Source organism: Jaculus jaculus, chromosome 5 (genome assembly GCF_020740685.1).
Source record: "Jaculus jaculus isolate mJacJac1 chromosome 5, mJacJac1.mat.Y.cur, whole genome shotgun sequence".
NCBI classification, from domain to species: Eukaryota; Metazoa; Chordata; class Mammalia; order Rodentia; family Dipodidae; genus Jaculus; species Jaculus jaculus.
In genome coordinates, this window is record NC_059106.1 from 51,940,507 (window position 1) to 51,968,332 (window position 27,826).

General features: G+C 52.3%; 1 protein-coding gene across 1 annotated transcript in view; it reads right to left on the bottom strand.

Moving 5' to 3' along the window:
* The window catches only part of Iffo2 (intermediate filament family orphan 2), a 53,374-nt gene extending 28,832 nt beyond the window's left edge, over positions 1 to 24,542 (bottom strand). Inside the window, exon 1 of the mRNA XM_004657586.2 lies at positions 23,881 to 24,542. Coding sequence (XP_004657643.1) covers positions 23,881 to 24,542 — 662 coding nt within the window. The remainder of the gene's footprint in view (positions 1 to 23,880) is intronic.
* Between the last annotated feature and the right edge of the window lie 3,284 nt (positions 24,543 to 27,826).

The window sequence follows — 27,826 nt, forward strand, 5'->3', positions numbered from 1 at the left end:
AAATATCCTCATCTGCATTTGGCTGAGCTAGTAGGAGTTACTATTGTGCCTAACCTAATTGTAAGGAAGTTGAGGCCTGGGAAGTGGAATTTCTACCCAAGGTCACAGAGCTTGGAAGTAGTAGAGCCAAACTTAGGATTCTGTCAGGCTCTGTAAACCAAGTTCATGACCAGAAAACCTCTTCCTCTGCTTGCCTTATGATGAGACAGACGCTGGATTTGAACCTGAGTCTCTTGGATTGCAGAGCCTGGATTTTTGCTCTGGGCCAGGTGGCCACAAAGTAGAAGGAAGGTGTGTGTCTCGGTCTCCCTGGGACGAAAACCAACACCCAATTGCTTTACATCCAAAACTATTTTTATTTTTATTTATTTATTTGTTGGCAGGGTGGGAGAAGAACAGGCATAGCAGGGCTCTAGCCACTGCAAATGAACTCCAGACACACGCGCCACCTTGTGCATCTGGCTTACATGGGTCCTGTGGAATTGAACCTGGGTCCTTAGGCTTCACAGGCAAACGCCTTAACTGCTAAGCCATCTCTCCAGCCCTCCAAAACTCTTAAGTACAGAGGGCCCCTCCCTGGACCGCCAGGCCAACATGGTCCCTGTGTGTGGCTCCCATCACAGCACAAAAAGTCCCCTATGTGCTCCCCAGGGCAAGGCAGCGGGCCACCAACCCCACTACACCAGAGGCCACCACCAGTGGCTCCTCGTCTCCATCAGTAGGCGTTCCCTGCCCCCCGAGATCTGTTTCTTCAGCCTCACATCTAAGCCTGGACTATAGAACCCCACGAGGAGAGGCTCCAAGTCAGAGGAATGTCAAGAAGCCAGCCTGGGGACAGGGGCGAGGTCATGAGGACCTGTCCCCTGCCTCTATCGCCAAATACTTTGACATCTGACAGACTTTTAAAATGGTGGCCCAACTCAAGTCACTCCTCAGCTGGTAATCTGGTACAAGTGACTTTACTTTTCTGAACCTCAGTTGCCTCATGTGTAATGACAGTGGATTGTGAAAATGTGACGAGACAGCAAGCAACAATTCTCTAGTGCTTGCTCCTCCTGATGATCAGGCCCAGTCTCCGGCAGCGTGGAGGGCTGTCATAGCAATGTGCCCTTCCTGCCTTTGAGGCTTTCTCCTCACAGGTCCCTCTCCACACTGGCACTGGGGTACTGTTACCCTCAGCTTCCAACTGCCCAACACCCAGTAGGCCTTCAACTAGTGCTTGCTGAGTAGACAAGCTTATGAGCTGGAGCCACAGGGCAGAGCTACAAGCCTGGCCCTGGTGTGAGACCCACCCTGCCTGCGCGACCTCGCTGTGCAAGCCTGGGCCTTGTCCCTGCCCCTCTCTGAGCCCATCGTTGTTGGTTTTTGTTGTTGTTGTTGTTGTTGTTGTTTTTGGTTTTTGGTTTTGCTTTTCAAGGTAGGGTCTCACTCTAGCCTGGACCTGGAAGTCACTATAAAGTCTCAGGGTAGCCTCGAAGTCACAGTGATCCTCCCACCTCTGCCTCCCGATCTGAGCCCATCTTCGCAGGTAGCTCAGACTCCCTCACCATGGGATCACCATGCACAGCTACCCGGGGCAACAGGGAGAGCGGCAGAGGCCAGCCTACCTGAGATGGGCCCATCCCAAGTGGCCTGGACTTGCAGGGACAGACAACAGGGACCACACCCGCCCCAAAGGCCCACAAAGGCAGCAGGCAGGTCTCCTTCTGGTGACTTTGCCTTGGGACAGATGGGACACAGTGTAGCATCTGTTGGGCCAGATGGCCTGGCTGGCCTGAGGGGCCAGGACACCAGCTGGGAGCCCAGCCCTGGCAGGCAGAACTGCTTAACCCCTTCCTGCCCCAACTACAGAGAGGGTCCCCTGGCTACCCACTACCCCTGTGCCCACTCAGGCCTCCTGGATTCATCCTCTGGAGGTGAGAGGATTCCCTGGTGGGGGGGGTATAGGACGGAGCTTTGGGATGCTAGGCAGACAGAAAAGGCGCCCATGGCATATCTTGGATGACGTTTCTTTTCTTTTCTGGTTTTTAATTTTTATTTATTGGTTTTTCGAGGTAGGGTCTCATTCTAGTCCAGGCTGACCTGGAAGTCACTATGTAGTCTCAGGGTGGCCTCAAACTCATGGCGATCCTCCTACCTCTGCCTTCCAAGTGCTGGGACTAAAGACGTGCGTCACCACGCCTGGCTTCTTGAAGGACATTTCTAAAGTGCCAGGGATCTGCCAACCCAGGGGCCACAGAGGAGTACACTGACCGGAGCCCCCATGGAACTGCTAGACATTGGCTGCTTTGCTTCTGGGATTCCTGTCAGGGATGGGGACCCCAGTCACCGCTCTCAAGCTGGCAAACCCAGGCTCCACCCAAACAGAGGAAAATGGCCCATGGCTGGCAAAGGCAGGCACTCAACTCGGCCAGGCTGGCTGAGGTGCTGTGGCCATGTAGCTCAGCTTCTCTCGGCCTCAATTTCCCCACCAGGAAAGAAGGCCTGGGCCTGAGTGCCATGCCTCTTCCTGTTTGGAGGCTGTATGAGTTCAGGGGAAGGAAGGTGCCTCTGCCCCAGGACCTGGTGGGATTCTGAGTGACCAGGCACATCCTACAAAACATGTCCCAGCTTGTGTCTCAGTCAAGACGAAGCCCTAGGAGGGCACAGGAAAGGTTTAGGAGGAAAGAGAGTCCTAGCCGGAGTGGGTGTTACACAGCCTGAGGACTCCAGGCAGTGATGCTCGTTCACAGGACCCCTCCCCGTGCTCTGTGGAAAACCAAGGGGAAATGAAGCATGTAGGATGATGGCTAGGGCCTAAGAAGAACCTCCCAATTAAAAAAAAATTTGTGGGCTGGAGAGATGGCTTAGCGGTTAAGCGTTTGCCTATGAAGCCTAAGGACCCCGGTTCGAGGCTCAGTTCCTCAGGTCCCACATTAGCCAGATGCACAAGGAGGCGCACGCATCTGGAGTTCGTTTGCAGAGGCTGGAAGCCCTGGCACACCCATTCTCTCTCTCTCCCTCTATCTGTCTATCTCTCTGTGTCTGTCGCTCTCAAATAAATAAATAAAAAATAAAAATTTTAAAAAAATTTGTTTAAAAGCCAGGCGTGGTGGTGCACGCCTTTAATCCCAGCACTCGGGAGGCAGAGGTAGGAGGATTGCCATGAGTTCGAGGCCACCCTGAGACTCCATAGTGAATTCCAGGTCAGCATGAGCTAGAGTGAGACCCTACCTCGAAAATCCAAAAAAAAAAAAAATTGTTTATTTTTATTTATTTACCTGAGAGTTACAGAGAGATAAACAGGCAGAAAAAGAGAGAGAATGAGCATGCCAGGGCCTCCAGCCACTGCAAACGAACTCCAGATGCATGCGTCACCTTGTGCATCTGGCTAACAAGGGTCCTGGAGAATCGAGCCTCGAACCAAGGTCCTTAGCCTTCACAGGCAAGTGCTTAACTGCTAAGCCATCTCTCCAGCCCAACTTCCCAGTTAAAAAAAAGAAGGCTGAACTGAGGAGCAGGCCCCAAGCAGCACGAACCCAAGAGCCCAAGATGGGAAGAGTCACATGACCTCGCGAGACCCTCTAGTGACAGCAACCAAGTGAGGACAGTCAGCCCTCAGGGGGTCAGCCAGCATGATTTCCAGGTGGCTAAGTGTGGCTCTTAGGGTGGCAAGACTAAGCTGGTCTCCAGCCCAGGGCAGCCTGCTGGAGTCTCTGGATGTGTCTCAGAGCAGAGGCCAGATAAACTCAGTCACATGTCTAAAGAGTGGCGCGCAGCTGGAGAGATGGATTAGCAGCTGAGGTGTTTGCCTGCAAAGCCAAAGGATCCAGGTTCAATTCCCCAGGACCCATGTAAGCCAGATTTACAAGGTGGCACATATGTCTGGAGTTTGTTTGCAGTGGCTTGATGCCCTGGAGTGCCCATTCTCTCTCTCTCTCTGTCTCTTTCTCCCTCCCTCTCTCTCTCTCTTCCTGTCTCTGCCTCTTTCTCTCAAATAAAGAAATAAAATAAAAATAGTTTTTTAAAAAAGAGTAGAGCGAGGAGGGCAGCTTTAGACGTTTGGCAGCCAGTGGTGGCAGCCACCAGCGGGCACAGCTGAGAATTTGAAGAATACAGGGCTGACTTAAATGTGGCTGTGCCCTCAACTTGCTGGGTAACTCAGACAAGCCACTAACCGCTCTTTGGGGGAGAAAAGTGCGGGGGGACTAAACAAACCCAAGGCTTCATCTTGCTATGATCTGAAAGTCATTTGTAAAGCTCCGTAAGAACCCGCAAGATCCTAATCCTCAGGTTGTCTCCCCAAAGTTCAAGCGTGGGGTCTGAGCACAAGGACCCCAGAAAAGGGTGGATGAATGGGTGTGTGGATGGATGAAGGAATGGATGGTAGGTAAGTGAATTGATGGAGGGGTAGATGGATGTATGGGTGGGTGGACAGATGGATGGCTGGCCCAGTGGGGGTGATCCTGAAAAAGAAGAACAGATGTCTGGGCATGGTGGTACACGCCTTTAATCCCAGCACTTGGGAGGCAGAGGTAGGAAGATCGCTGTGAGTTTGAGGCCACCCAGAGAATACATAGTGAATTCCAGGTCAGCCTGGGCTAGAGAGAGACCCACCTCAAAAAATAAATGAAAAGAAGAAGAAAAAGAAAAAGAAGGAGAACAGAAGTTCCTAGGTACTCCCTGCCTGCAAAACCTCCCTGAAATCACTTTCCAATGACTACAGACTCTCCAGCATCCATCCCTCTTCTCTAACATGTACACACATGTACATATACCTACATGTACAGACAAACACGTACTGCAAGACTGTGACTCAACTCGGAACCCTGAGAAGGGAGTCAGGGCTGCGCCTTCCCCAAAGCCACGAGATCTGCCCGCTATATCCTTTCCCCCGACTTCCTCCACTGTTTGTTCATTTGTTTGTTTGCTAAGGGGTAACATTGTCCTGACTGGCCTAGAACTTGCTATATACCTGAGGATGGCCTTGAACTTCTGATCTTCCTGCTGTGACCCCCCCAGAATGCCAGCATTTCAGGCATGCCCTGTCTGTGCAGTGCTGGCATCAAAGCCAGGGCTTTGTACATGCCAGTCAAGCATTCTACCAACTTAGCTACAGCCCCAGGCCCAAAGCTTCTCCAAGATGAAGCAGAGCTGCAGCTTGGTGGGGGGTGTTGGTCCTTAAAGCCAGGGAGCCAAGCCCACGTGCCAGCTTCTACTTCTGTCTGGCTATGGCCAGTACCCAATCGTTCCACTTCCAGAACTCAGTTTTCCCATCTGTACAATGGGCAAAACACCAGCCAACCCCCTGGAGCACAGTGATGGTGGAGAGGTTGTATCCACACTGCCAAGAGTGCCGAACAGGCACATGGCTGCCTCTGGGAAGCCATGAGCTGGAGGGACAGGGCGAGCAGGTCCTGTCTCCCACTAAGGCAGGGAGCTGAGGGCCTCTCGGGGCTTATCTGCCCAGCCCTGCCTCCCTTCCACCTGGCACCCACCTGGAATGGGAACCCGGGCTCAGGCCCTGCAGAACACACAAAGCAGGCTTTGTCCCAGAGGAAACCCTAAACCACCACCCTGACGTCAACCCAGAAAACAACACCAAACCAGCCTTCAATGTCACCCCTCTGCCAAGGCCTGAAGGAACCATCCGTGAGGTCCTAGGAGGCCACCTGCCTGCTCCCTAGAAGCCTAGAAGGAAGGTGGGAATTCCTATCTTTCAACTGCTGCTATTGGCCCTGGGAAGAGGTCCAGGGCCGTGAGCCCATGTCTCAGCCTGGCAGAGTAAGCTGAGCAGTCCTGACAATGAGGACCCTCCCCTGGCTCACAGGGGGGCCCCGGGACAGGAGCAGGACCCCAAGGCTGCGTCCACAGCCACACAGAAAAGAGGCCTTGACATTCAGGGATCCGCAGGGAGGCCTGGAAGCAGAATGCCAGCCAGCCATGGCCTCCCAGTCACCCAGCACTAACAGTCTGCGGGAGGAGCGGAGGTGTGAACCTCCTTGCTGACCAGGAGGAGGTGGCTGCATTGAGGAGAGGAAGCGTCAGGACACAAAAGGCCACTGGCTTCAAGAAGGAGGAGGAAGTAGGCTATTCTCACTGTGTGGGGGATGGGAGGACCAAAGACAGGACACTTACAGCTAAGGGCCAGGACCATTCTCAGCATGGGGCACACACTATGGCTAAGGGCATCATCTCCAGTTTACAGACAGGAAAACCAAGGCCGATGACACAGATATGTGAATCCCTGTAGCCCAGGCCCAGGACTCACACAAAAGCCCAGCTCTGGGGTGGGGGGGGGGGGAGAACAGAGCAATCTCTTTTTAAGACCATCCTCCCCCAAATTTAACTATTCCTTAAGGCTTAGGAAGGAATAATCTGCAAGTTGGAGGTCCTTGAACTTGGCACCAGGTGAATGCCAGTCAGCCTGCTGAGCTCAGCCCTCAGGCGCTGCAGCCAGGTAAGCCCTGGCACTTTCAATGTTGGTTTGTCCCTTAGGGGCATGTATAAACCCACTGCTGTGCAACAGTGAAACATTGCATGCAAAGGCATGTACCCCAAAAGTGCTGCCTGTCAGACACAGCTCTGGGCAGAGGCTCTGGAAAAGTGGTACCTGTGGGGACCGTGGTTCACTCAATGTTCCAGGCGACAGCTCTGGGGTCTGCCCAGAGCAAAGGACAGAGGCCCAGTCGTCGCAGCCCAGTCTATAGCCCCGCTGGGCTGTCCACCTCACTCCATTCCAGGGGAAACTGAGTCACAGAGAAATGATGCCACCAAGCATATGGCCAGCAGATCAGAATGGTGAGGCAGTCACTATCTCAAGACCCCAAAGCCAGGCTGGAACTGGGTTGTGTCCTTGGTCATAGCACATGAACCCCATGGGTGACCTTGGGTGTCTGCTTTATAGACAGGGAGCCCTGTCTCCTGCATCAGGCACGTGATGTCTGGTGAGGGTGGAAGCAGGCCCTGAGGACTGCTTCCCACACAGTTGCCAAGGAATGCCTCTGGTGAGGCTTCTTTACACACGCACACACGTGCGCACACATGCATACACTCATACATGCACACACGGAAACACATGCATACATATACACACACACATGCACATATACATACACACATGCACATGCAGACATACACATGCATGGACACATACACACATATACACATATGCATACACATAAACGCACAGCGCACATACGTGTACACGTAACACATATACATGCACACATGCACACGTACATCACACATGCATGCGCGCGCGCGCACACACACACACACACACACACACACACACACACACACACCAGCCTCTAGCTTTGATGGCCTTGCTGGAAGCAGGAGATGGGGGAAATGACCTTGGAGAGTGCCCAAGCCCGCAAGGCCACAGGGTGAGGGAGCGATGCAGACTGTCAGGCCACAGAGTGAGGTGAGCAGTCCAGGCCCCACTCTCCACCTGTGCCTGCTCCCAAGTCTTAGGCCAGAGCTCCCCAAAGGCCAGTAGCGACCTCCAAAATCTGGCAGCCAGCCTCTTCTGCTCCCCCCTCCTTGACGTGACGACCCCAGCCCACTGCTCAGGGGCCTGGGAGTGAGGGGTAGGTCATGACCTCGAGGGCCCAGAGTGTAAACAAAGGTTCTAGGCGTGCGCATGAGTGCACTTACGCTCTCAAGGCCCCAGCAGTCAGAGCCCCTCGCTAGCTTCGGCTGCGGATGGATGAGCCAGCCATAAAGAGGGAAGACCACTGCCGGCCGTGGTGGCGCACGCCTTTACTCCCAGCACTCGGGAGGCAGAGGTAGGAGGACTGCCGTGAGTTCAAGGCCACCCTGAGAATACAAAGTGAATTCCAGGTCAGCCTAGACTAGAGTGAGACCCTACCTTGAAAAACCAAAAAATGAAACAGAGGAAAGACCAGAACAAGAAAGGCTCACTCCTGTAATTCCAGCACTCAGGAAGCTGAGCTAGGAGGATCACCATGAGTTAGAGACCAACCTGGGCTAGAGAGAGACCTCACCTCAAAGGGGGAAAGAGGCAGAGAGAGAGAAGAATCAGGAAGAGTAGGTGAGAGATGAGAACAGAAAAGGAAGCCGGGCATGGTGGCGCACACCTTTAATCTCAGCACTTGGGAGGCAAAGGTAGGAGGATCACCATGAGTTTGAGGCCACCCTGAGACTACAGAGTGAATTCCAGGTCAGTTTGAACTAGAGTGAGACCCTAACTCGACCAACCAAAAAAAAAAAAAAAAAAAAATAGACATGGAGGCCCAGAAGACTACTAGGTAGGAAGAAGGGGGAGAAGGGACTTGAAGAAGACAGCACGCACCAGGACAGGTGCTGGCCAGGTCCACACTCATGCCTGGACAAGGCACAGCAGCACCTGTGTCCCCAAAAGTACTCTCCCTTCTAGGTCCATGCACACACTGTTCTCCTCACCTGGAGTCCCCTTCCTCCTCCAATGCTACTCACAATGGACCTTCAAAATGTAACCAAGGGATGCCTCCTCCAGGAAGCCTTCCTTGACTGGCCCTCCAGTAGCTCAGGATGCTCTTGGGGGAATCCCAGGGTTTGGGACACCCTAGGGTGTCACCAATGTCCTAGCCAGAGCTGTAGGACTATCCCTGCTCCTGAGTTTGCAAAGCTTCTGCTGGCTCCAATCCTGGAAGGATGCTCTTCTGCCCATTATCACAGTGGGCCAGGGCAGAAGGAGGGAGGGTCCCCAAGAGGCCCTGGGAAATGTGCTGACCCTGCCGAGAGAGGAGCCTGAATGCCAAGGAATTTCCCAATGTCCGCTCAGACCAGCGGCTCTTCCTTCTCCCAAGACAGCCAACAGTTGATAGCACTCCAAGGGCTGTTTTAAATAACCTGAGTAATAAAAATGGCCCATGAAGAAGGCGAAAGACATCGTGTCCACAGCAGGGGTCTCTCCCCACCAGGCAGCAGCAGCGGGTGGGCAGGGCAGGGGCCATGTGAACCTACACATGCCAAAGTTGGAGCACGCACCCACACAGTGAGGGGCGCTGAGCACGCACCTTGGGCAGCTCTGAGATACCCCAGTGCAGCAAAGCCACGTGGGGGACAAAGCCTGAAGGCCATTTTGTGTCCACCCTGCTTCTCCTCCAGAAGCCACAGCCAGAGCCTGGGCGCTATCATCTCATTGCTTCTCACGTGGTCCATGCAGTACCTTGGAAAAACAGAGGCAAAGGACTCTCCCAAGGTCTCGTAGCCAGTAAGCGTGTGACACGAACACCCTGTGGTTCACTCTCTCCCCAGGGTGAGTTCTGCACACACGCTCTGCTCCAGGCCACCTCATTATCAGCTTCCTGTGCAACAGCCTATGTCTGCTGGTCTCAGGGTCCGGGGGAGACATGGCTGCAAAGGCAAGAGGAGGACAAGCACTCCATGGAGCTTTGAGTAGCACGGGTTGCATGGAAGGCTAGAGGGAACAGCCATGTAGGTGGCAGGGTCTGGTGCTCTGGCAACGCAGACACGCTTTTGCAGATTTATAAAGCACATTCCAAGACAGCACTGCAGTCAATCGTCATGAGGTTGGACTGCTCACACTCCTTTACAGAACGGGCAGCAGAGAAGAGCTGGGAGCAGTGGGCGTCCCACTCGGAGCACAGCGAAGGATAAAGGTTGGAGCAGGTTGGGTATGGTGTCAAATTCCTTTAATTCCAGCACTTGGGAGGTGGAGGTAAGAGGATCGCTGTGAGTTTGAGGCCAGACTGGGACTACAGAGTGAGTTCTAGGGCGGCCTGGGCTACAGAGAGACTCTACCTTGAAAAGAAAACAAAACAAAAAGGTTGGAGAGCCAGAGGCTGGGTCTCTGGGTCCAATCTCGACCAGCCACTTCGGAGCTGTGTCTCATCCTATTCCTCCAATGACTCTGCAGCCCGGTTTCAGCACCTCAAAAATGAGCGGAGAATATCACCCAACTCGCAGGGTTAAGCTCCACGAATTAGACACATATAAACTACCCTGAATGGAGTACAGCAAAGACTATTTAGGAAATTAAGAAACATTTCTTGGGCTCTTACGCACAAGCACTGGTCACGTGGCACTGTCACATGACACTGTCACACAGCATGATATATTGGTCTGTGTTCCCAGACTCCAAGCCCCAGAGGCAGAGGCTGCCTGCTTCTTCCTGGTGCCCTACATGGGGCCAGGCACGTGGTGGGTACCCAGCCACTGTCATGATGACCATAGAACTCTGGCATTCACTGAAAGCCTGGGACACACAGAATAGCAAGTACCTTCTCGTTGCAGGGATAAAACACCTGACCAGAAGCATCTTGTGTGAAGAAAGGGTTTATTTCAGGCTGAAGTTTCATCAGGGTTTTTTTTTTGGGGGGTGGGGAGGGAGCATGGCAGAGAAGACAACTGAGTCACATCTTGTCACAGCAGAGGGGAGAAAGGAAGTAGTCTCAGAAAGCTTGCTAGTCAGTCTGGAGAGATGGCTTAGCGGTTAAGGCACTTGGTTGCAAAGCTAAAGGACCCAGGTTTGATTCTCCAGGACCCACGTAAATCAGATGCACAAGATGGCACATGCGTCTGGAGTTCATCTGCAATGGCTGAAGGCCCTGATGCACTCTCTCTCTTTCTCTCTCTCCCTTTGTCTGACTGTGTCTCTCTCAAATAAATAAAAATAAAATATCTTTTTAAAAAAGAAAGTTTGCTAGTACATACCCAGTAAGGCTGGACTAATAAACTTCAAGCTCTGCCACGATACACCTCCTCCAGCAAGACTCCTCCTCCCAAACTGCCACCAGTGGAGGAGGACCAAGTACTTAAAACACACCTATGGGGGACTTTCATTCAAACCACGCCCTACAGCCTGGCTTCACAGGGTACTCAGGAGGGCAGGGGACACAGCTATTTGCATCCCTCACTGTTGCCCCCAGGCTGACATCAGACCACGAAGGAAGTGTCAGGTGGCTGGGCACATCCCGCACTCAGTGCATGCACACACGCACACACACACACATGCAGTGGGAGCACGGGGCAAGCATCTCGCTCACAAACAGCGCGGCCGCCAGGAGCCACCTTCCTCCCCCGCTAGGATCCTTTCCGAAGAGCCGGGGCCGGCCGGACGGCCAGTAGCTCATGAGCCTCAGCTGCCTGCCTCTGCCCATGATTCATTTGCTTCTCAAGAAATAATTACTGCAAGGTTGACAGCAGGAAGTCTTCCCGGAGCAGCCTCCACCTCCTGATCTGCCACCCGCCTTGGCAATATTGTGACAGGGCACTGGGAGACCCCGTTCCTGGCTGCCTCCTCACCCTGGGTCATCCTGGGCCAGCTTCCAGGTAGCATGGGGTGAGGCCACAGCAGAGGAGGAGCTTGGGGTCTCTGGGGAGACCTACAACGGATTTCTCTACCTCTCCGAAACCCTGCCTTGTAGCCAAAACATAGCCAACTGCTACCTCTTGGGGTCGCTCTGATGATTATCACTTCAAAAAGTCACCAGTGCCCTGTCACGGTGGCTGTCAGTATGGTTCATCTCAAATCCCATGTCCTCAGCGTCTTCTCGCTGCATCATATCAATGGAGTTCTTTCTAAATGTTATTTATTTATTTATGAGCAGAGAGACTCTTGTCTGCGAACTCCAGATGGATATGCCACTTTGTGCATCTGGCCTCACGTAGGTACTGGGGAATTGAACCTGGGCCAACTAGTTTTTGCATGCAAGCACTTTTAACCACTGAGCCATCGCCTCGGCCCCTCAATGGGTTTTTATCTAAAATTTGGGAAGTGGAATTCAGTAGGAGATCTAACCCCTACATAATTGGGATAATTGGGTTTGCTTTGTTTTGTTTTGTTTTCTCCCTGAGGTAGAGTCTCACTCTAGCCCAAACTGACCTGGAACTCATTCTGTAATCCCAGGCTGGGCTTGAACTCACAGGGATCCCCTACCTCTGCCTCCTGAGAGTACCCCACCACACTGACTTTTTTTTCTGGTTTTTTTTTTTTTTTTTTTTTTTTTCACTTTTTGAGACAAGGTTTCACCACATACCCGAGACTGGCTTTGAACTCACTACAAAGCCCAGGCTTGCCTCAAACTCACAGCAATCCTCCTGCCTCAGGTTCCCGGGTATTGGTAGAGTGATAAGTTGAGATATGAGAGATGAGATAACCCTCGCAGAACCCAGACCCTCCAGTAAAGCCAAAGAGAGAACACGCAATTCACAGGCACTGGGTAAACCTACCTCCCCATGGTCCCCGTTCTCTGGTGAGCAGAGCAAAATCCCTACCACCCTGTGGTAAGTCTGGGCAAGAACTGGGCTCCAAAGAGCTCTAGCAGCCCCACGCCATCATCTAGGGGACTCGGCCATGCCACCGACCTCCAGAGGACCAGAGTCACTTGCTGGGTGAGAGCTCCCCTCTCCTGTGCCAGGAGCTAGATGAGAAACCACATCCTTCCCAGGAGGCAAAAGCCCGTGCCCTGCATGGGCAGAGGGTACACGCATGTGTGTGGAATTCAGCGGTAGACTTCAGGTATCTCCCTTTATTCCTCTCCACCTTATATATTTTTATTTTTATTTGCACATGGGAGTGCATGTATGTGTGCATATCAGGGTCACTTGCCACTGCAAACACTTGTGGCACTTTTGCATCAGGCTTGGGTGTCTGAGGAGCTGAAGCTGGATCAGCAGGCTTTGGAGACAAGTGCCTTTAGAAGCAAATGCCTTTAACTGCTGGGCCATCTCCCCAGTCCCATTCACCTTACTTATTAAGACAAGGTCTCTCACCAAGCCCTGATTAAGAGTTCCCTGTCTGCTTCCCCAGAGCTGGGATTGCCAGCCCATGCCACTACGCATGGCACTCGACACAGGTTCTCAGAGCCAACCTCAGGTCTTTACGCTTAAAGCGCTTTACCCACTGAGCCATGTCCACAGCCCCCGATTTGTTTTTTTTTACTTAAAAACATAATTTATTTGAGAGACAGAGAGAGAGGCAGATAGAGAGAATATGCACACTAGGGCCTCCAGCCACTACAAATGAACTTCAGACACGTGCTCCACCATGTCCAGCTGTCTTACGTGAGTACTGGGGAATTGAACCTGGGTCCTTAGGCTTTACAAGCAAGTGTTTTAACTGCTAAGCCATCTCTCCAGCCCTGTTTTTGTTTTTGTTTTGAGACAGAGTTTCTCACACTGTGATCCCTGGCTGGTCTGGAACTTACTATGTAGTCCAAGCTAGCCTTAACCTCCCTGTGTATCCCAGGCTGGCCTCAAATTCACTGAGATCCTCCTACCTCCCAAGTGCTACATGACAGGCACAAGCCACCACACACGGCAGCATTCCCATTTTACAGATGAGGAGACAGGCTAGGAGAGGCACTTAGCCTAGCCCAGAGTCACATGGATTTTTGTTTGTTTGTTTTTTGCTTTTTGTTTTGCGAGGTAGGGTTTCACTCTGGCCCAGGCTGACCTGGAATTAACTATGTAGTCTCAGGGTGGCCTCAAAGTCACGGTGATCCTCCTACCTCTGCCTCCTGAGTGCTGGGATTAAAGGTGTGTGCCACCATGCCCCGTTTCACATGGCTTTTCACTCCCGTGCTGGCCCTGGGCATCTGACACCAGGCACGGGATGTTCATTCGAACTTGCTGAGCTGCAGTGTTGGGGCTAAAGGCAGCTCTGCTGTCTCCAAGGGTAGACCCTTCCCTCTCTGCACACCCTGGATGCCTCGAGTCTGCCTCACCTGACCCCTTGTGTCTGGGGTGTCTAGAAGCATGCAGTCTGTCCATACTGCACAAATATTTACTCAGCGTGGACTCTGACCGGCCTGCCCGGGGTCTGTGAGCGCAAGAAGAAAGACGGGAGCCGCTTCCACACAGCCCAGCTAGTGCGGGCACTTTCTAAGCAGTTAGGATTCCGAGCGTGGGGGCTGCGGTGCAGGAGGGCTCTCGGGGACACCATGGCAGAGTGCCAGGGAAGAGACTCACACCCCTAAGTCTTGAGCACAGGGACACAGGGGATGGCTGCCTGCCCTCTCGCAGTCCTGCCACCATGACGCTGAGAAGACACAGAATACCAGACCGTCCTCACCTCCTGATGCCATGAAAAGCCTGAACTGCCAAGTCCAAGGCTCCAGGACCTCATAGCCAGCAGGGTCTGGATCAATGCTGCGGGAAGTTAGGCATCTGATTGCAGCAAAGGGCACATGCACGTCCTTTAAACCGAGAAAGACAGGATAGGACACAGACTGGAAGAGAGTCTAGATGTGTGTGTGTGTGTGTGTGTGTGTGCGTGCGTGCACGTGTGCACATGTGCGTGGGGGGGGAGGGTCAAGGCGTGCATCTGGCGGGCCAGTGGGCCGAGGCAAAGGCCGCGCCTGCATTCCTCTGGGCAGGAGGGAATCTTCCGAGTCAGCTGTCTCCTATTTCCTTTTCTTTTCTGGGACCTTCCTCCCACTCCCTCCCTTAGCTTGAGGCTTAGAATCCTTCCCAAATCTGTCCCCAGAGAGACGCCAGCTCAGCCGAGAGACTCAGTAACCCCGTTCTCCAGTGAACCAAGGACCTAGATGATGGACTGGGGGCGGGGGGCTCCTTTAAAAGTTAAGACAAAGGGCTGGGGGAGGCGAGATTTCCGGAGGCACAAATCACTGCTCAGAGTGGCCCAACAGAATGCCCTCTGGAGACTGTAGGACAAAGAGGCGTCAGGCTCCCCTCCACCCCCAGCACCAGCTCTGGCGCCTTCCACGGGACACGGAGAGGCGGTGTGTCCTGAAATGGATGTGTTGGGCAGCCCAGGGCTGTGCAAAGAAGACCTCATAAATTAAGTGAACTGACTTTGTGGGCTAAAGCGGATGACTTCACAGGAGTCTCAAGCCTCCAGGGGCCTTAACACAAGAACTCATTTATCCTTCTCAGTCCTGTATAGAAGGTATCCCTTCTATACAGGGAGTTAGAGTAGAGAGGTAAAGTGACTTGCTCACAGTCACAAAGAATGGCAGAGCCAGGACTTGAACCCCTTTTCCGTCATCCCAGGCTGCCTGGCTGGGAAATCGGAATCAATAGCGCCCATAATGGGCTGGAGAGATGGCTCAACAGTTAAGGCACTTGCCTGCAAAGCCTAAAGACCTAAGTTCTATTCCCCAATACCCATGTAAGGCCAGATATACAAGTACATGCATCAGGAGTTTGTTTTCAGTGGACAGAGGCCCTGGCACACCTATTCTCTTCTCTCCTCTCCCTCTCTCTCTCTCAAATAAAAAAATAATAATTTTTGAAAAAGAACTCTCACGAGTGGGCACTTCAGAAATAATTAAAGGGCCTGCCCTAGTTGCAGAGAGTGCGGCCCTGGATCAACCTTCTGAGGCAGTTCAGGAATTCAGGGGCCAGCACCCACCTGCTGAGGGGCCTCTCCTGGGGCAAGATGGGAAATACAGGGACACTCCAGCTGGCCTGTCCACCATTCCTTTTTGGAGCTCTCCATTCTGTCTGACAGCCCAGCCCCTTCCTGCTCACAGTCAGAAATAGCTGTGACAAAAGTCCCTCCCATCTTAGGAAGGGGCTTTAAAAAAAAATGCTGAAAACAGCCACATGAAGAGGTGGAAGACCTCTGTGCAGCCCTGGGTGGAAGCAAGTGATATCAGAGGGTGGGTAAGAACTCTGGATAGTGGGTGAAGGGCTGCCCAGCCCGGCTGTGTTCGGCAGCTCCTATGAGCCTCAGTTTCCTCACCTATAGGATGAAGGCACATGGCTGAATCAGCAATTTCTTTTCTTTCCTAAGTGCAGAACCCTGTTTTCGAATTGAATCTTTCACAGGCTGGTCAGAAAGGGGAGTGGGGGCGGCATAGGCCAAATCCCAGGGATTCAGCCTCCCACTGTCTCTAGAATCACGTCAAGGTGCCCTGCTAGGCAGTCTAGGGCTTTAAACTGTCCACCACTTGAGAACTATGAGGACAAATCCCCACAGAGGTCCTCCAATGGCCCTCCATTCACCCAAGGCACAGGAACCAACCCAGGCAGGGGTGCCTGGGCTCCGCAGGACACACAAAGCTAGCCCCTAATCACACTGGGCCTGCAGCATTATAAGGCTTCACACCAGGGGCACCAGAGCACCCTAAACATCACCCTGCCCTGTGGGCAGTCAGGCCAGCTCCACCAGTCAGCATTGGCCACTTCTTCCATCAGCCCGACACCTTCCTCCACCATAAAGCTAAATGGAACTTTTTCTTGACAACCTCAGAGATCCGGCTTCCTTCTCCAACCGATGACAAGTGAGGAAACCCTCAAAACAGCTCAGCCTGCTCATAGGCTGGGCAGTGCTTCCCACATCACAAGCCTTGGACCCTCCTCATCCAAATCACACAGGAGAGGGACGGGATGCCCAGAACAGAGAAGGCACAATGAACATGTTGTCACCTCAGGAGGATCGGCCATGAGGTATGGCCCCCGAGACTCACAGACCGGATGAATACAGCAAGCTCCTCATCTCAAGGTCTCAAAGTGGAGGGTTTGAGGACCAAAGAGGGCAGCAACTGGACGGTGGTCACATCGCATCTAGAGTCAGTGCTGCTGGAGCCCTGAGTTAGTCTCCTGGGTGCCAGTTCACAGAGCTCCTCACATATTTAAAGTGGGGGATAACTTCGGCAGGACTCTCCTAGGGAAAAACCCCCAACCTGCAAGCTTAAAACAGGAGATCTTGGTGTCACTGGGTGGTGACAGGAAGGAGTGTTTGTTTTGGTTTCCAAGTCAACGCTTGACAACCTTGCCCTCTGTACAGTCTCGGTGACCACATTTCTCATGTGGTAAGAGAGCGGGCTGGGTTCAGGAGAAACCAGAGTGCAGTGAGTGGCACGGGGCGGGGGCCCAGCCCAGAGGCTCTGGCTTGGACAGATGTGTGCGTACCACTGATGGACAGCAAACAGGGTCGGTGGCATGCAGGTGACTTCATTTTGTTTAGTTTGTTGTTGTTGTTGTTATTTTTATTTATTTGACAGGGACAGAAAGAGGCAGATAGAGAGAGGGAGAGAGGACAGGTGCGCCAGGGCATCCAGCCACTGCAAACGAACTCCAGACGCGTGCGCCCCCTTGTGCATCTGGCTAACGTGGGTCCTGGGGAGTCGAGCCTCAAACCGGGTCCTTAGGCTTCACAGGCAAGGGCTTAACCGCTAAACCATCTCTCCGCCCTGTTTAGCTTGTCTTTGAAGCAGGGTCTCACACTAGCTCAGGCTGACCTGGGAGCCACTCTGTAGTCCAGGCTGACCTGAAACCCATGGCAATCCTCCTAACACCGAGTGCTGCTGGGATTAAAGGTGTGCTCCACCATGCCTGGCTTGACTTTTGAAGTTTGGGATACAGTGAATTTGTGAGTGAATAAGTGGTGCGTGGTCTATCCACCCAGTGGATGTAATTCGGCAGTAAAAAGGAACATTCTACGAATGCATGCTACAACATGATAAGCCTCTAAAACAATGTCTAAGTGAAACCAGCCAGACATGGAAGACTACGTATTACACGATCCCATTTCTGTGAGATGTCCAGAAAGGCCAAATTGGCAAAGACACGGCAGGTAGGTAATTACCTGACTGAGGTGTGGAGGGCAACTATCTCGAAATGGACAGAAGAGCTCTTTGCAGGGGGGCGGGGTGGCAAGTGTTCTAAAACCAAATCCCAAAGGTAGCTGCACAACTCCGAATTTTCTAAAATATCACTGATATAGCTGGACATGGTGGCATACGCTTTTAATCCCAGCACTCGGGAGGCAGAGGTAGGAGAATCACTGTGAGTTCAAGGCCACCACCCTGAGACTACATAGTGACTTCTAGGTCAGCCTGGGCTAGAGTGAGACCCTACCTCAAAAAAAAAAAAAAAAAAAAAAAAAAAAAAAAAAGAAAGAAAGAAAGAAAAGAAAAGAAATCACTGATATACTTGTAGCTTTTCAGATATACCAACCATGCCTCAATCAGGCTCAGGAATTATTTCTGTCCTTTCTTTGTTCTTTCTTTCTTTTCTTTCTTTTTTTATTTTTTATAAAATATTTATTTATTTATTTATTTGAGAGACAAAGCGGGAGAGAGACAGAACGTGCATACCAGGGCCTCCAGCCACTGCAAATGAACTCCAGATGCATGGGCCCCTCTTATGCATCTGGCTTACGTAGGTCCTAGAGAATCGAACTGGGAGCCTTTGGCTTTGCTGGCAAACGCCTTAACAGCTAAACTATCTCTTCAACCTTTTTATCTATTTATTTGAGAGAAAAAGAGAGGGAGAGAAGAGAAAGAATGGGCATGCCACGGTCTCTAGCCACTGCAAACAAACTCTAGATTCATGTGCCACCTTGTGTATCTGGCTTTATGTGGGTAATGGGGAATTGAACCTGGGCTGTCAGGCTTTGCAATCAAACACCTTAACTGCTGAGCCATCTCTCCAGCCCCTTAGGAAATATTTCACACAAGGGACAGTTCAGATGTATTACAAGGGAAGAAAACATACCATAAAATTGGAACACCAAAAGCCTTGAGTTTGAAGAGTACTGAGCTATGCATACCAGGCTGCTCTTTGGGGAACTAAGCAGGGGCCCTCAAGGTCCCCCAGGTGGACCCCAGGAAACCTCTGAGCATCCCTTTCCCTGGCTAGATCCCTTCTGCTGTTCACTGATGGGGTCCCATGCTAGAACCTTCCCATGCTAGAACATGGGAAGACCTAAAGCCCTCAGTGGCCAACAGACAGCAAATACCTTGGTCTTATCTCCCAGAGGTGGGCTGAGAGCTCCAATTTACTTATTTTTAAAAATTTTTTTGGTAGTGACGGGGCTGGCATCCAGAACATTCTGCAAAGTAGGCAAATATACCCAGGTGGCTTCAACCCTCACCTGAACTCAGATTTACATATTGTCAAGCCTGGGAAGACCCTTTGAGATCATGAGGCCCAATGGTTGGGAGGAGGGGTATTTATTTATTTATTTGTATGTATGTGTGTGCGTGCATGCATGTGTGCATGTGCATGCGTACAGACATGCCATGGTCTTTTGTCATTGCCAACAACTGTCCAGCTTTATGTGGTAGCTGGGTAACTGAACAGGGCCAGCAAATGACTTTAATCATAGAACTATCCCCCCAGCTCCGAGGCCCAGTTATTTTTTTAAACATTTTAAAAGTTTTATTTTATTGTATTTTACTTATTTGAGAGAAAGAGAAAGAGGCAGATAAATACCTATAGAACCTATAGAGAGAATGGGTGCACCAGGGTCTTCAGCTGCTGCAAACAAACTTCAGACGTACACGCCACCTTGTATATCTGACATACATGAGTCTTGGGGAATGGAACCTGGCTCCTTAGGCTTCTCTGGCAAGCACCTTAGCTGCTAGGCCATCTCTCCAGCCCTCCTTTCCAAAAAGAAAATTCTTATGAGAAGCCCTAATATGCCAGCAAATAAAAACTGAATGTTAGGGGCTGGGAAGATGGCAGTGGTTAAAGGCACTTGTTTCGGAAGCCTGTTGGCCCAGGTTTGATTCCCCAACACACACATAAAGCCAGACGCACAAAGTAGTCCATGTGTCTGGAGTTTGTTTGTAGCAACAAGTGGCCCTGGCATGCCATTCCTCCTTCCCTCCCTCCCTCCCTCTCTCTTCACAAAAAAATAAAAATATTTAAAATAGCTGGACATCGTGGTGCATGCCTTTAATCCCAGCACTCGGGAGGCAGAGGTAAGAGGATTGCTGTGAGTTCAAGGCCAAGGTCAGTCTGGGCTAGAGCGAGACCCTATCTCAAGAAAATAAACAAACAAAAAAATTTTAAATTAAAAAAAAAATGTCAGATGTCTAGATTTGTGCTGTAGGCTCAAATACCTAACAGTTATCTATTCTAGAGTCAATGAATGAAACTCTCTATGGAGGGGATTGTGGATGGCTACTGCACATCGGTTTAATTCTATCTCCAGTTTTAGCTGCAGAGCACAAAGAAAATCCTGTCACACTTAAGCAAGTAGCTATGACCAGGAACTGTTTTAAACCAGCTTGTCTGGTAATCAGGGCATACTTTCCCAGAAGAGAGAGGCTTTAACTTTAAGCTAACAATTAAGAAATTAGCATGCTAGTGAAATCCCGGTCAGTCAACATTAAGAATGTAAATGCAGGCTGGGAAGATGGCTCAGCAGTTAAAGATGCTTGCTTACAAAGCTTGCAATCCAGTGTTCAATTCCCTAGTACCTATGCAAGCCAGACACAAAATGGTGCATCCATCTGGAGTTTGTCTGCAATGTCAAGAGGCCCTGGTTGTGCCTATACTAACTCTTTATTTTTTAAATTGTATTTATTTATTTACTAGAGACACAGAGAGAGAGAGATAGAGGGAGAATGGGCATACCAGGGCCTCTAGCCTCTGCAAACAAACTCCAGACCTATGCACCACCATGTGCATCTGGCTTACACGGGACCTGGAGAATTGAATCTGGGTCCTTAGGCTTCGCAGGCAAGCGCCTTCACCGCTAAGCCATCTCTCCAGCCCTGTACTCACTCTTTCTCTCTCTCAAATTAATAAAAATATTTTTAAAATGAGGAGTGTAAATTTGAGTGAGAACATTTTCATGTATTAAAATATTATGTATTGTGTGTATGGTATGTGTACATATGTGGTTATGTACAGGCAACTGCATGTAGGTGCACATGTGTGTAAAAGACAGAGGCTGGCATCAGATATCTTTGTCAGTCACTCTCTACACATTTTTGGTTGTTGTTATTGTTGTTGTTTTTCCAAAGTAGGGTCTCTAGGCTGACCTGGAATTCACTATGTAGTCTCAGGTTGGCCTTGAACTCATAGCAATCCTTCCAGTTCTGCCTCCCAAATGCTGGGATTAAAGGCATGCGCCACTATGCCCAGCTCCCCACACATTTTATTTTATTTTATTTTTATTTATTTGAGAGACAGAGAGAGAAAGAGGCAGATATATATAGAGAGAAAATGAGTGTGCCAGCGCCTCTAGTCACTGCAGACAAACTCCACATGCACACATGCATGAGCCGCCTTGTGCATCTGGCTAACGTGGATCCTGGGGAATCGAGCCTTGAACCGGGGTCTTTAGGCTTCACAGGCATGCGCTTAACTGCTAAGCCATCTCTCCAGCCCTCTACACTTTTTTTTTCTTTTTTTTTTTTTGGTTTTTCGAGGCAGGATCTTGGTCTCACTCTAGCCCAGGCTGACCTGGAATTCACTATGGAGTCTCAGGGTGGCCTCTATCCCACAGCAACCCTCCTACCTCTGCCCCCCGAGTGCTGGGATTAAAGGCGTGTGCCACCACGCCCGGCTCCTCCACACATTTTTTGAGACGTGTTTTTCACTGAACCCAGAGCTCGAGGATGTGGCTAAACTAGCTATCCAGCAAGTCTTGAGGGTCCTCCTATCTCTGACTTCCCAGTACAGGAATCACAAGAGCATACTTCATGTCTGGCCTTTATGCAGATGCTAGGGATTCAAACTCAGGTCCTCACGCTTGCATGGCAAGCACTTTAGTTGACTGAGCCATCTTCCTAGCCCATTGATCTATTTTTTTTAATATTTTAAAATATTTACTTATTTGAGAGAGAAATAGAGAGGGGCAGATATATAGAGAGAACGGGCACATCAGGGCTTCCAGCCACTGCGAACAAACTCCAGATGCATGCTCTACGTTGTGCATCTGGCTTTATGTAAGTACTAGGGACTGGAACCTGGGGAATGGAACCTGGATCCTTTGGATTTGCAGGCAAGCACCTTAACCATTTAGCCATCTCTCCAGCCCTCAGATGTTAAATAACTTTTTGAAATATCCAAGGAATCCCTAAGCTTTCCTAAAGCATCACCAAGGAAGCCTAGGACTTCAAAGAGCACAGTCACCACCCTGCGGGGGGGGGGGGGGATAAAAAAACGAGGCCCGGGGAGAGAAGCACACTCATTTTGGAAAAAGCCAATGTGAGCCTTGAATCAACTTAGGAAAGGTGGATCTTTCCAATTCACAAAACAATGGAGCAAGGGAAGGTATGCACAGGAAGGCGGGAAGAGACTCCCACACCCCACCTGTCTCAGCAGCACCGGCTCATTCCAGGACACTGCCAGAAGCTGACATCACACCCCACGCCCTGGGTGCAACCTGAACAGCTCATTGCTCAATGCCAACCCATCTCCCTCTGAGCTTGGGCACGGTCTTTCCATCACCTTAGTAGCCAGGTCCAAAAAGCACACACACAATTAAACAAACACAACGCAAGCCTGTGGCGTGACTGCCTGGTCAAGGGTGGCAGACAGGAGGGCCCGACCCATTCCTCCTCCTTCTAGAGTTTCACCATCGAGAGAGAAGTGCTTCTTTCTCTGTCCCGCCCTGCCAAGGCTGGCCACCAAGGGCAGATAGTGGCCTCTTTATAATGGGCCACCAGACTATTCTGAAATCTTACAGAGAGAAAGGTACCCCCATGAAGAAGCAGCCCCCCAGCAATCCAGGTCCTACATAGGAGATGGGTGACTCGAAGCCTTTCTGTTCTTGCTAGCTTGACAGTGCCTATCTGCCTATCCTGAGTAATAACATCCACTGAGGACTGTACGTACACCTCACAAAAAGGCACTGGTGGCTGGAGTTTACTACTCCCCTTTCCCAGATGATGAAGAGCCAACAGGCTGCCCAGGGGGGCCCGACCATCTCCCCTGCAAGGAAAGGAAGCTAGTGTCTGAATTCTTCCCAGTTGGTGGCTAGCTAGCTCAGTGAGAAGATAAGGAAGACTACACTCAGACCCAGCTCCTGGGGCAGACAATAAGGAATGGAAGAAATGATCCGGACCTATTCAAAGCTGGGGTTCCAAATGCTGGGTCGCCCAGGCCTGAGGCAGCAGCCCAGGGTCAAGGGGCCCCTCCCCAACAAAGACTCAAGGCCAACACACAGACCCCTCTCCTTGTGTAAGAAAGCTGAGCAGACAGTATTGCCAGCCAGGCTGCAGGCAGGCAGGAAGGGATGTCGGTTTTGCAGCCAAGGAATCCAGACTACACAAGGAACACACCGGCCAATCCTGCAGGCCAGTCTGCACCCACCCACCCCCCACCTCCAGCTAGAGCCTGAGATCTGGGTCTATCCCATGTCCAGTTTGCCACTCCAAGTTTACCACCTCCTTGGAGGCTTTTTGGGCTGAATTCATGGGACCTCAAAACTATGAGGCTCAGGGAAGGTGGAGAAGAGAGAGATTCTTTAAAATAATTTTTTTTAAGGCTTGTGGTCAGTTCAGGTTGTGCAGCCCAAGGAATTGGACCTTACAGAGCTAAAGCAAGACGACAAGCCCTGGATCCTTAAAGACAGATCCATCCATTTTCACACATGTGATCTCATTAAATTCAAGGAATAAGAAGATAGTGAACTGGTTAAGAGTTTTTCTTCACACCCACTTAAGGAAGGGTTGTCTGTCGCCTACATCTCTGGGGAAATACCTAGGCTGGGAGACACACGAGTCAGAAGTGAAGTCAATAGATCAAATCCTGACTTTCACCACCTAAGATTAGCCAAGCTGCCTTAAGCGAGTCACTTGGTACCTCTACCTCTTGTTTCCTCAAGTGCAGCATGGGAGTAAGGCTGCCTCACTGCATTGTCATAAGGACGAAATGAGATCACCACAACACCGCTGGTCATCACGTCCCTCGGAAACAACATGCCTGGGCCCCGGGGACCACACGAAGCTGCAAGTATCCCCCACCTAGGTGAGTGCACGCTCGCCTCCTATGATCTGGATCCCCGAGTCTTCTCAGCACGCGTGGGGCGCTCGGCAGGCGCACACGGGCAGCAGCTCCCAGCCCACCTGCCGGGGCCAGCTGCCCTCCCCGGAACCCCCCCCTCCACCCCACCAGGCGCCCCGCATTCCGCGGCTGCCGGTCCCCGACGCCCCTCCCGGGTGGGTGCGGCGCAGGGGGAGGAGAGGGGAGGGGAGCGGCGGGCGCACTCACCTCCGCTTATACTCGTCCCGCTCGCGTTTCACCTTGGCCAGCACGTTGTAGAGCGCGCGGATCTCCGGCGTGATGGTGTCGATCTGCACGCCCACGCCGTCGGGATGGACCCACGACACGCCGGGGCCCTGCACGGTCTCCACGCCGCCGCCTCCCGTGCGCCGTACCTGCGTGTAACTCCAGATGGTCCCGGGCAGTCGGCCGTAGTGTTGCGGATGCGAGCCCCCGCCGGGTGGCAGGCCGCCCAGGGCGATGGTGTTGGCGTTGGTGCCGGCCGCCGCGCTGCCGGCCAGTCCTCCGCCGGGACCGGGTGGCCGCAGCAGCTCGGGCCCGGTCTGCACGGCCTGCTCTCGGGAGAAGGTCTTGTAGCGCAGACGCCTCTCGCGCTCGCTCTGCTGCTGCTCCAGCTGCTTCTCCAGCAGCCGGTTGCGCCGCTCCAGCTCGTGCACCTTGGCCAGGAAGCAGCGGAAGCGCACGTTGAGCCCCTTCAGGAGGTGGATGTTGGAACCCAGATCGTCCCTCAACGCCGCCGTCACAGGAGACGGTCCCGGCCCGGCCCCGCCGCCACCACCACCGCCACCGCCCGGGCAGCCCCCGCCTCCACCACCCGGCGGGCAGCCGAAGGCCAAGGCCATCTCTCCGAACAGCAGCGAGTTCACCATGCGCCGGCTGCGAGGCTCAGGGCCCCGGGCCCGCGGTTCCAGATGCGGCTCCAGCTCGGTGCAGGGCTCCCGGCGCGGCCGGGCCAGGGCGGGCGCGGGCTCCAGAGCGGCCGGCGAGCTAGCAGGCAGTTCCAGATGCGCGCCAGATGCGGCCTCCGCAGAGACAGCGGCCCAGACTGCGGCCGGATGTGGGGTGGGGGGGGCCGCGGAAGCAAGGGATGGTCGGACGGACGGACGGACGGACGGATGGATGGATGGGATGCGGTGGAGGCCGCGGAGGGCTGCGCAAGGACAGCGAGGGTCCAGGGTCCCTCCGCCCCGGCTGTCAGAGCTACTGTGGAAGGGCCGCGGCAGGCGCACGCAGAGGACTCTCGGGCGGCACTGCCCACTCTGCGGCGGGCCCCGCCCTCTGCAGACACTGGCCCCGCCCCCTCCGGGGACCCGCCCCCTCCTCCTCCCTCTGCGGCGTTCCCCGAAGCCCGAGGACCCGCCCCCAGGACCCGCAGCGCCGAGCCACGCCCACGGGCCTGTGGCTCCTCCCACTGGCGGGCTCGTCGGCTGCCTCCGCGCCGTGGATTGGCTGCTGCAGCTCTGGCTCCGCCCAGCAACCGGCTGGGTCACGCCCTCCCCTGCATCCTGGGCTGCTCCTTCCTGGGCTGGGGATTCTCTACCCTAGAGCGCGGTCTGCAGAACTGCACCAGGGTCCGGTTAAACTGGGGACAGTCGCAGGGCCAGCCTGGCCTCTTAAAGGAGCAGGCACCCTCGGTTACGGTCGCTTTTCCCTTTAGGGAGCCCCTCCTCCACCTTGTCTGCCCAGCGGGCCCCACTAATCTGTCCCCTCTTGTCCCAGATTCCTATGGATGCAGGTGACCACTGCTCACAAGGTTTAGGGAGCCACGGCATTCGAAGGTGCACGGATACCGGACCCCCCCTCTCTGGCCTGGGGTGCCCTAGATTGCCTGTCATGGGATAAAGCAGCCCTTCCGCCCTTGCGTACCCCACGCTGCCGATCGAGGCTCCTCACCGCTTGCCCAAGGAGGCACAGGGCCGCGAGACCCACTCACCCCCCACCCCCGGGGAAGAATATACAAAGGTCCCCCAGAATGCACGGCCTGAGCTGCCTCACCACTGACATGCTACAGAGATGCAGCTGAGGCCAGAGCTACGGGTGGTCCATCTTTCAATCCAACCACCTTGGGCAGCATGGGGAAGCAGCCCTTGCGGAAGGGATATTCATTCAATGTCTTCACGCCCACCAACCAAAGTTTCAAGTTTTCTGTCTCTTGTAGTTTCAGAATATCTCCTGAACTCATTTGTAAACATTAGTATATATCAGGAGCCTTACTTAGCTATTATCCCAGTTTTATAAGCAAGGGCACTGAGACCTGAGCATCCACAATCATCTCAACGCATGCTGTAACCAGAGTTCATGTCTGCCTTTGGTACTGGCCACAAACCTCAGAGGGGCAGCAATCCCCACCTTTGAATGCCTGTGCCTTGCACGGTACTGTATGCAGGCACCAAGCAGATGTATGGCTGGCACATTTCAGATTCTTCCTGCCATTTTTTATTTTTCTTTTTGCATTGCCATTTAATAAGCTTGTGGGCAGGTACCCTGTCCTACAGGAACAAGGTCTTAGTATTGTTGACAAAGGAGACACAGGCTTGCTCTGGGGTGGTGCCGTCCCTGTTTTTGATTTGATCACAGAGCATTTGTGCCCCATATTTTCTTCCCCTCAACCCTAGCTCCTTGCTCCCTGTAGAAATGGACTCATCTTTGAACTCTGAAATCGTGTGTGTGTGTGTGTGTGTGTGTGTGTGTGTGTGTGTAATTTGTGGGGTGGGTACTGGAGACAGCATCAGGCCTCCCACATGCTAGGCAAGTGTTCTACCACGGAGCCACATCTCCAGCCCTAAGTCTCATATTTAATATACCATTAAGCACATGTTACTATGGTGCAAATTTGCTTTCTGAAAACTTAGATGTCTGCATCTTAAATTGTTTTGTTGCACGCATTCAGAATATGCCATAAACATTTGAATAAATCATTTGGAGCAGGGTCTTTAGGTTTCACCAGATGCCCAAGGGGCCCATGGCACAGAAATAGTTAAGAAGCCACACCTAGGGAGTGGCTCCCTGCAACTTCTTTCAAGAAGGCATTGTCTAAACAAACAAACAAACAAAAAATTTAAAAGGGCTGGAGAGATGGCTTAGGGGTTAACACCTACCTATGAAGCCTAAGTACCCAGGTTTGAGGCTCTCTTCCCCAGGACCCAAGTTAGCCAGATGCACAAGGGGGCGCACACATCATGAGTTCGTTTGCAGTGGCTGGAGGCCCTGGTGCGCCCATTCTCTCCCTCCCTCTCTGTCACCCTCAAATAAAAAATAAACAAAAAAAAATTTTAAAAAGGAAGGCATTGTCCTACCAAGTTGCCCTTCAGTTGGGGTGTGAAGCTGTTTTGGGGACAGCAACCCTGTCCTGGGTACTGAGGGACTCAGACGTTCAGTGATCCTGGGTTGGACTCCTTCATGGGCATCTGTCCTACCCTGGAGGTTGAGAAGGGTGCTGGCGGGGAGATGCTGGAGACACCAAGACCATCCTGAGTCACAACAGGGTGAACAGGGGAGATGGCTGAGCGGAGGCTGGGTCTGAAAGAGGCCATGGAAGTGGTACCTGAGCTTGAAGCATTTTCATGGAGCCCTACAGCCATGATATGCACAAACAAGATGGTGCAAAAGGTAGATTTGCAACCACAACCAGTAAAGTACCGTGCTGAGTGCCTTGTTCTGTGTGCGTAAGTGAGAAAGAGAGAAACTAACCAAACAGCCCACCAGCTAGGGGACCAACTGCCTCCGTTTCCCTGGAACTGAGGGGTTTCCCTTGATGTAGGACTTTTAGTGCCAACACCTAAGATGAGTTGCCTCATCTTCCATTCCAGATAGAGATGGACATTTCTGAGGCCAAAAGTCCTGTTTACCAATGTCAGTGGCTCATCACTGTTTTTTTGGTTTTGCTTCAACAAGGGAAATCCTGACTGCATATATTGTTAAGCAGTTAAAAGCACTTGCTTGCGAAGCCTGCCAGCCTAGGTTCAATTTCCCAGTACCCACATAAAGCCAGATGCCCAAAGTAGCACATGCATCTGGAGTTTGTTTGCAGTGGCAAGAGAACCTGGCGTGCCCATGCACACTCTCTCTTTGCAAATAAATAAAAATCTATTGTAAAAACCAGAGAAGGGCTGGAGAGATGGATCAGCCATTAAGGCACTTGCCTGCAAGGCCT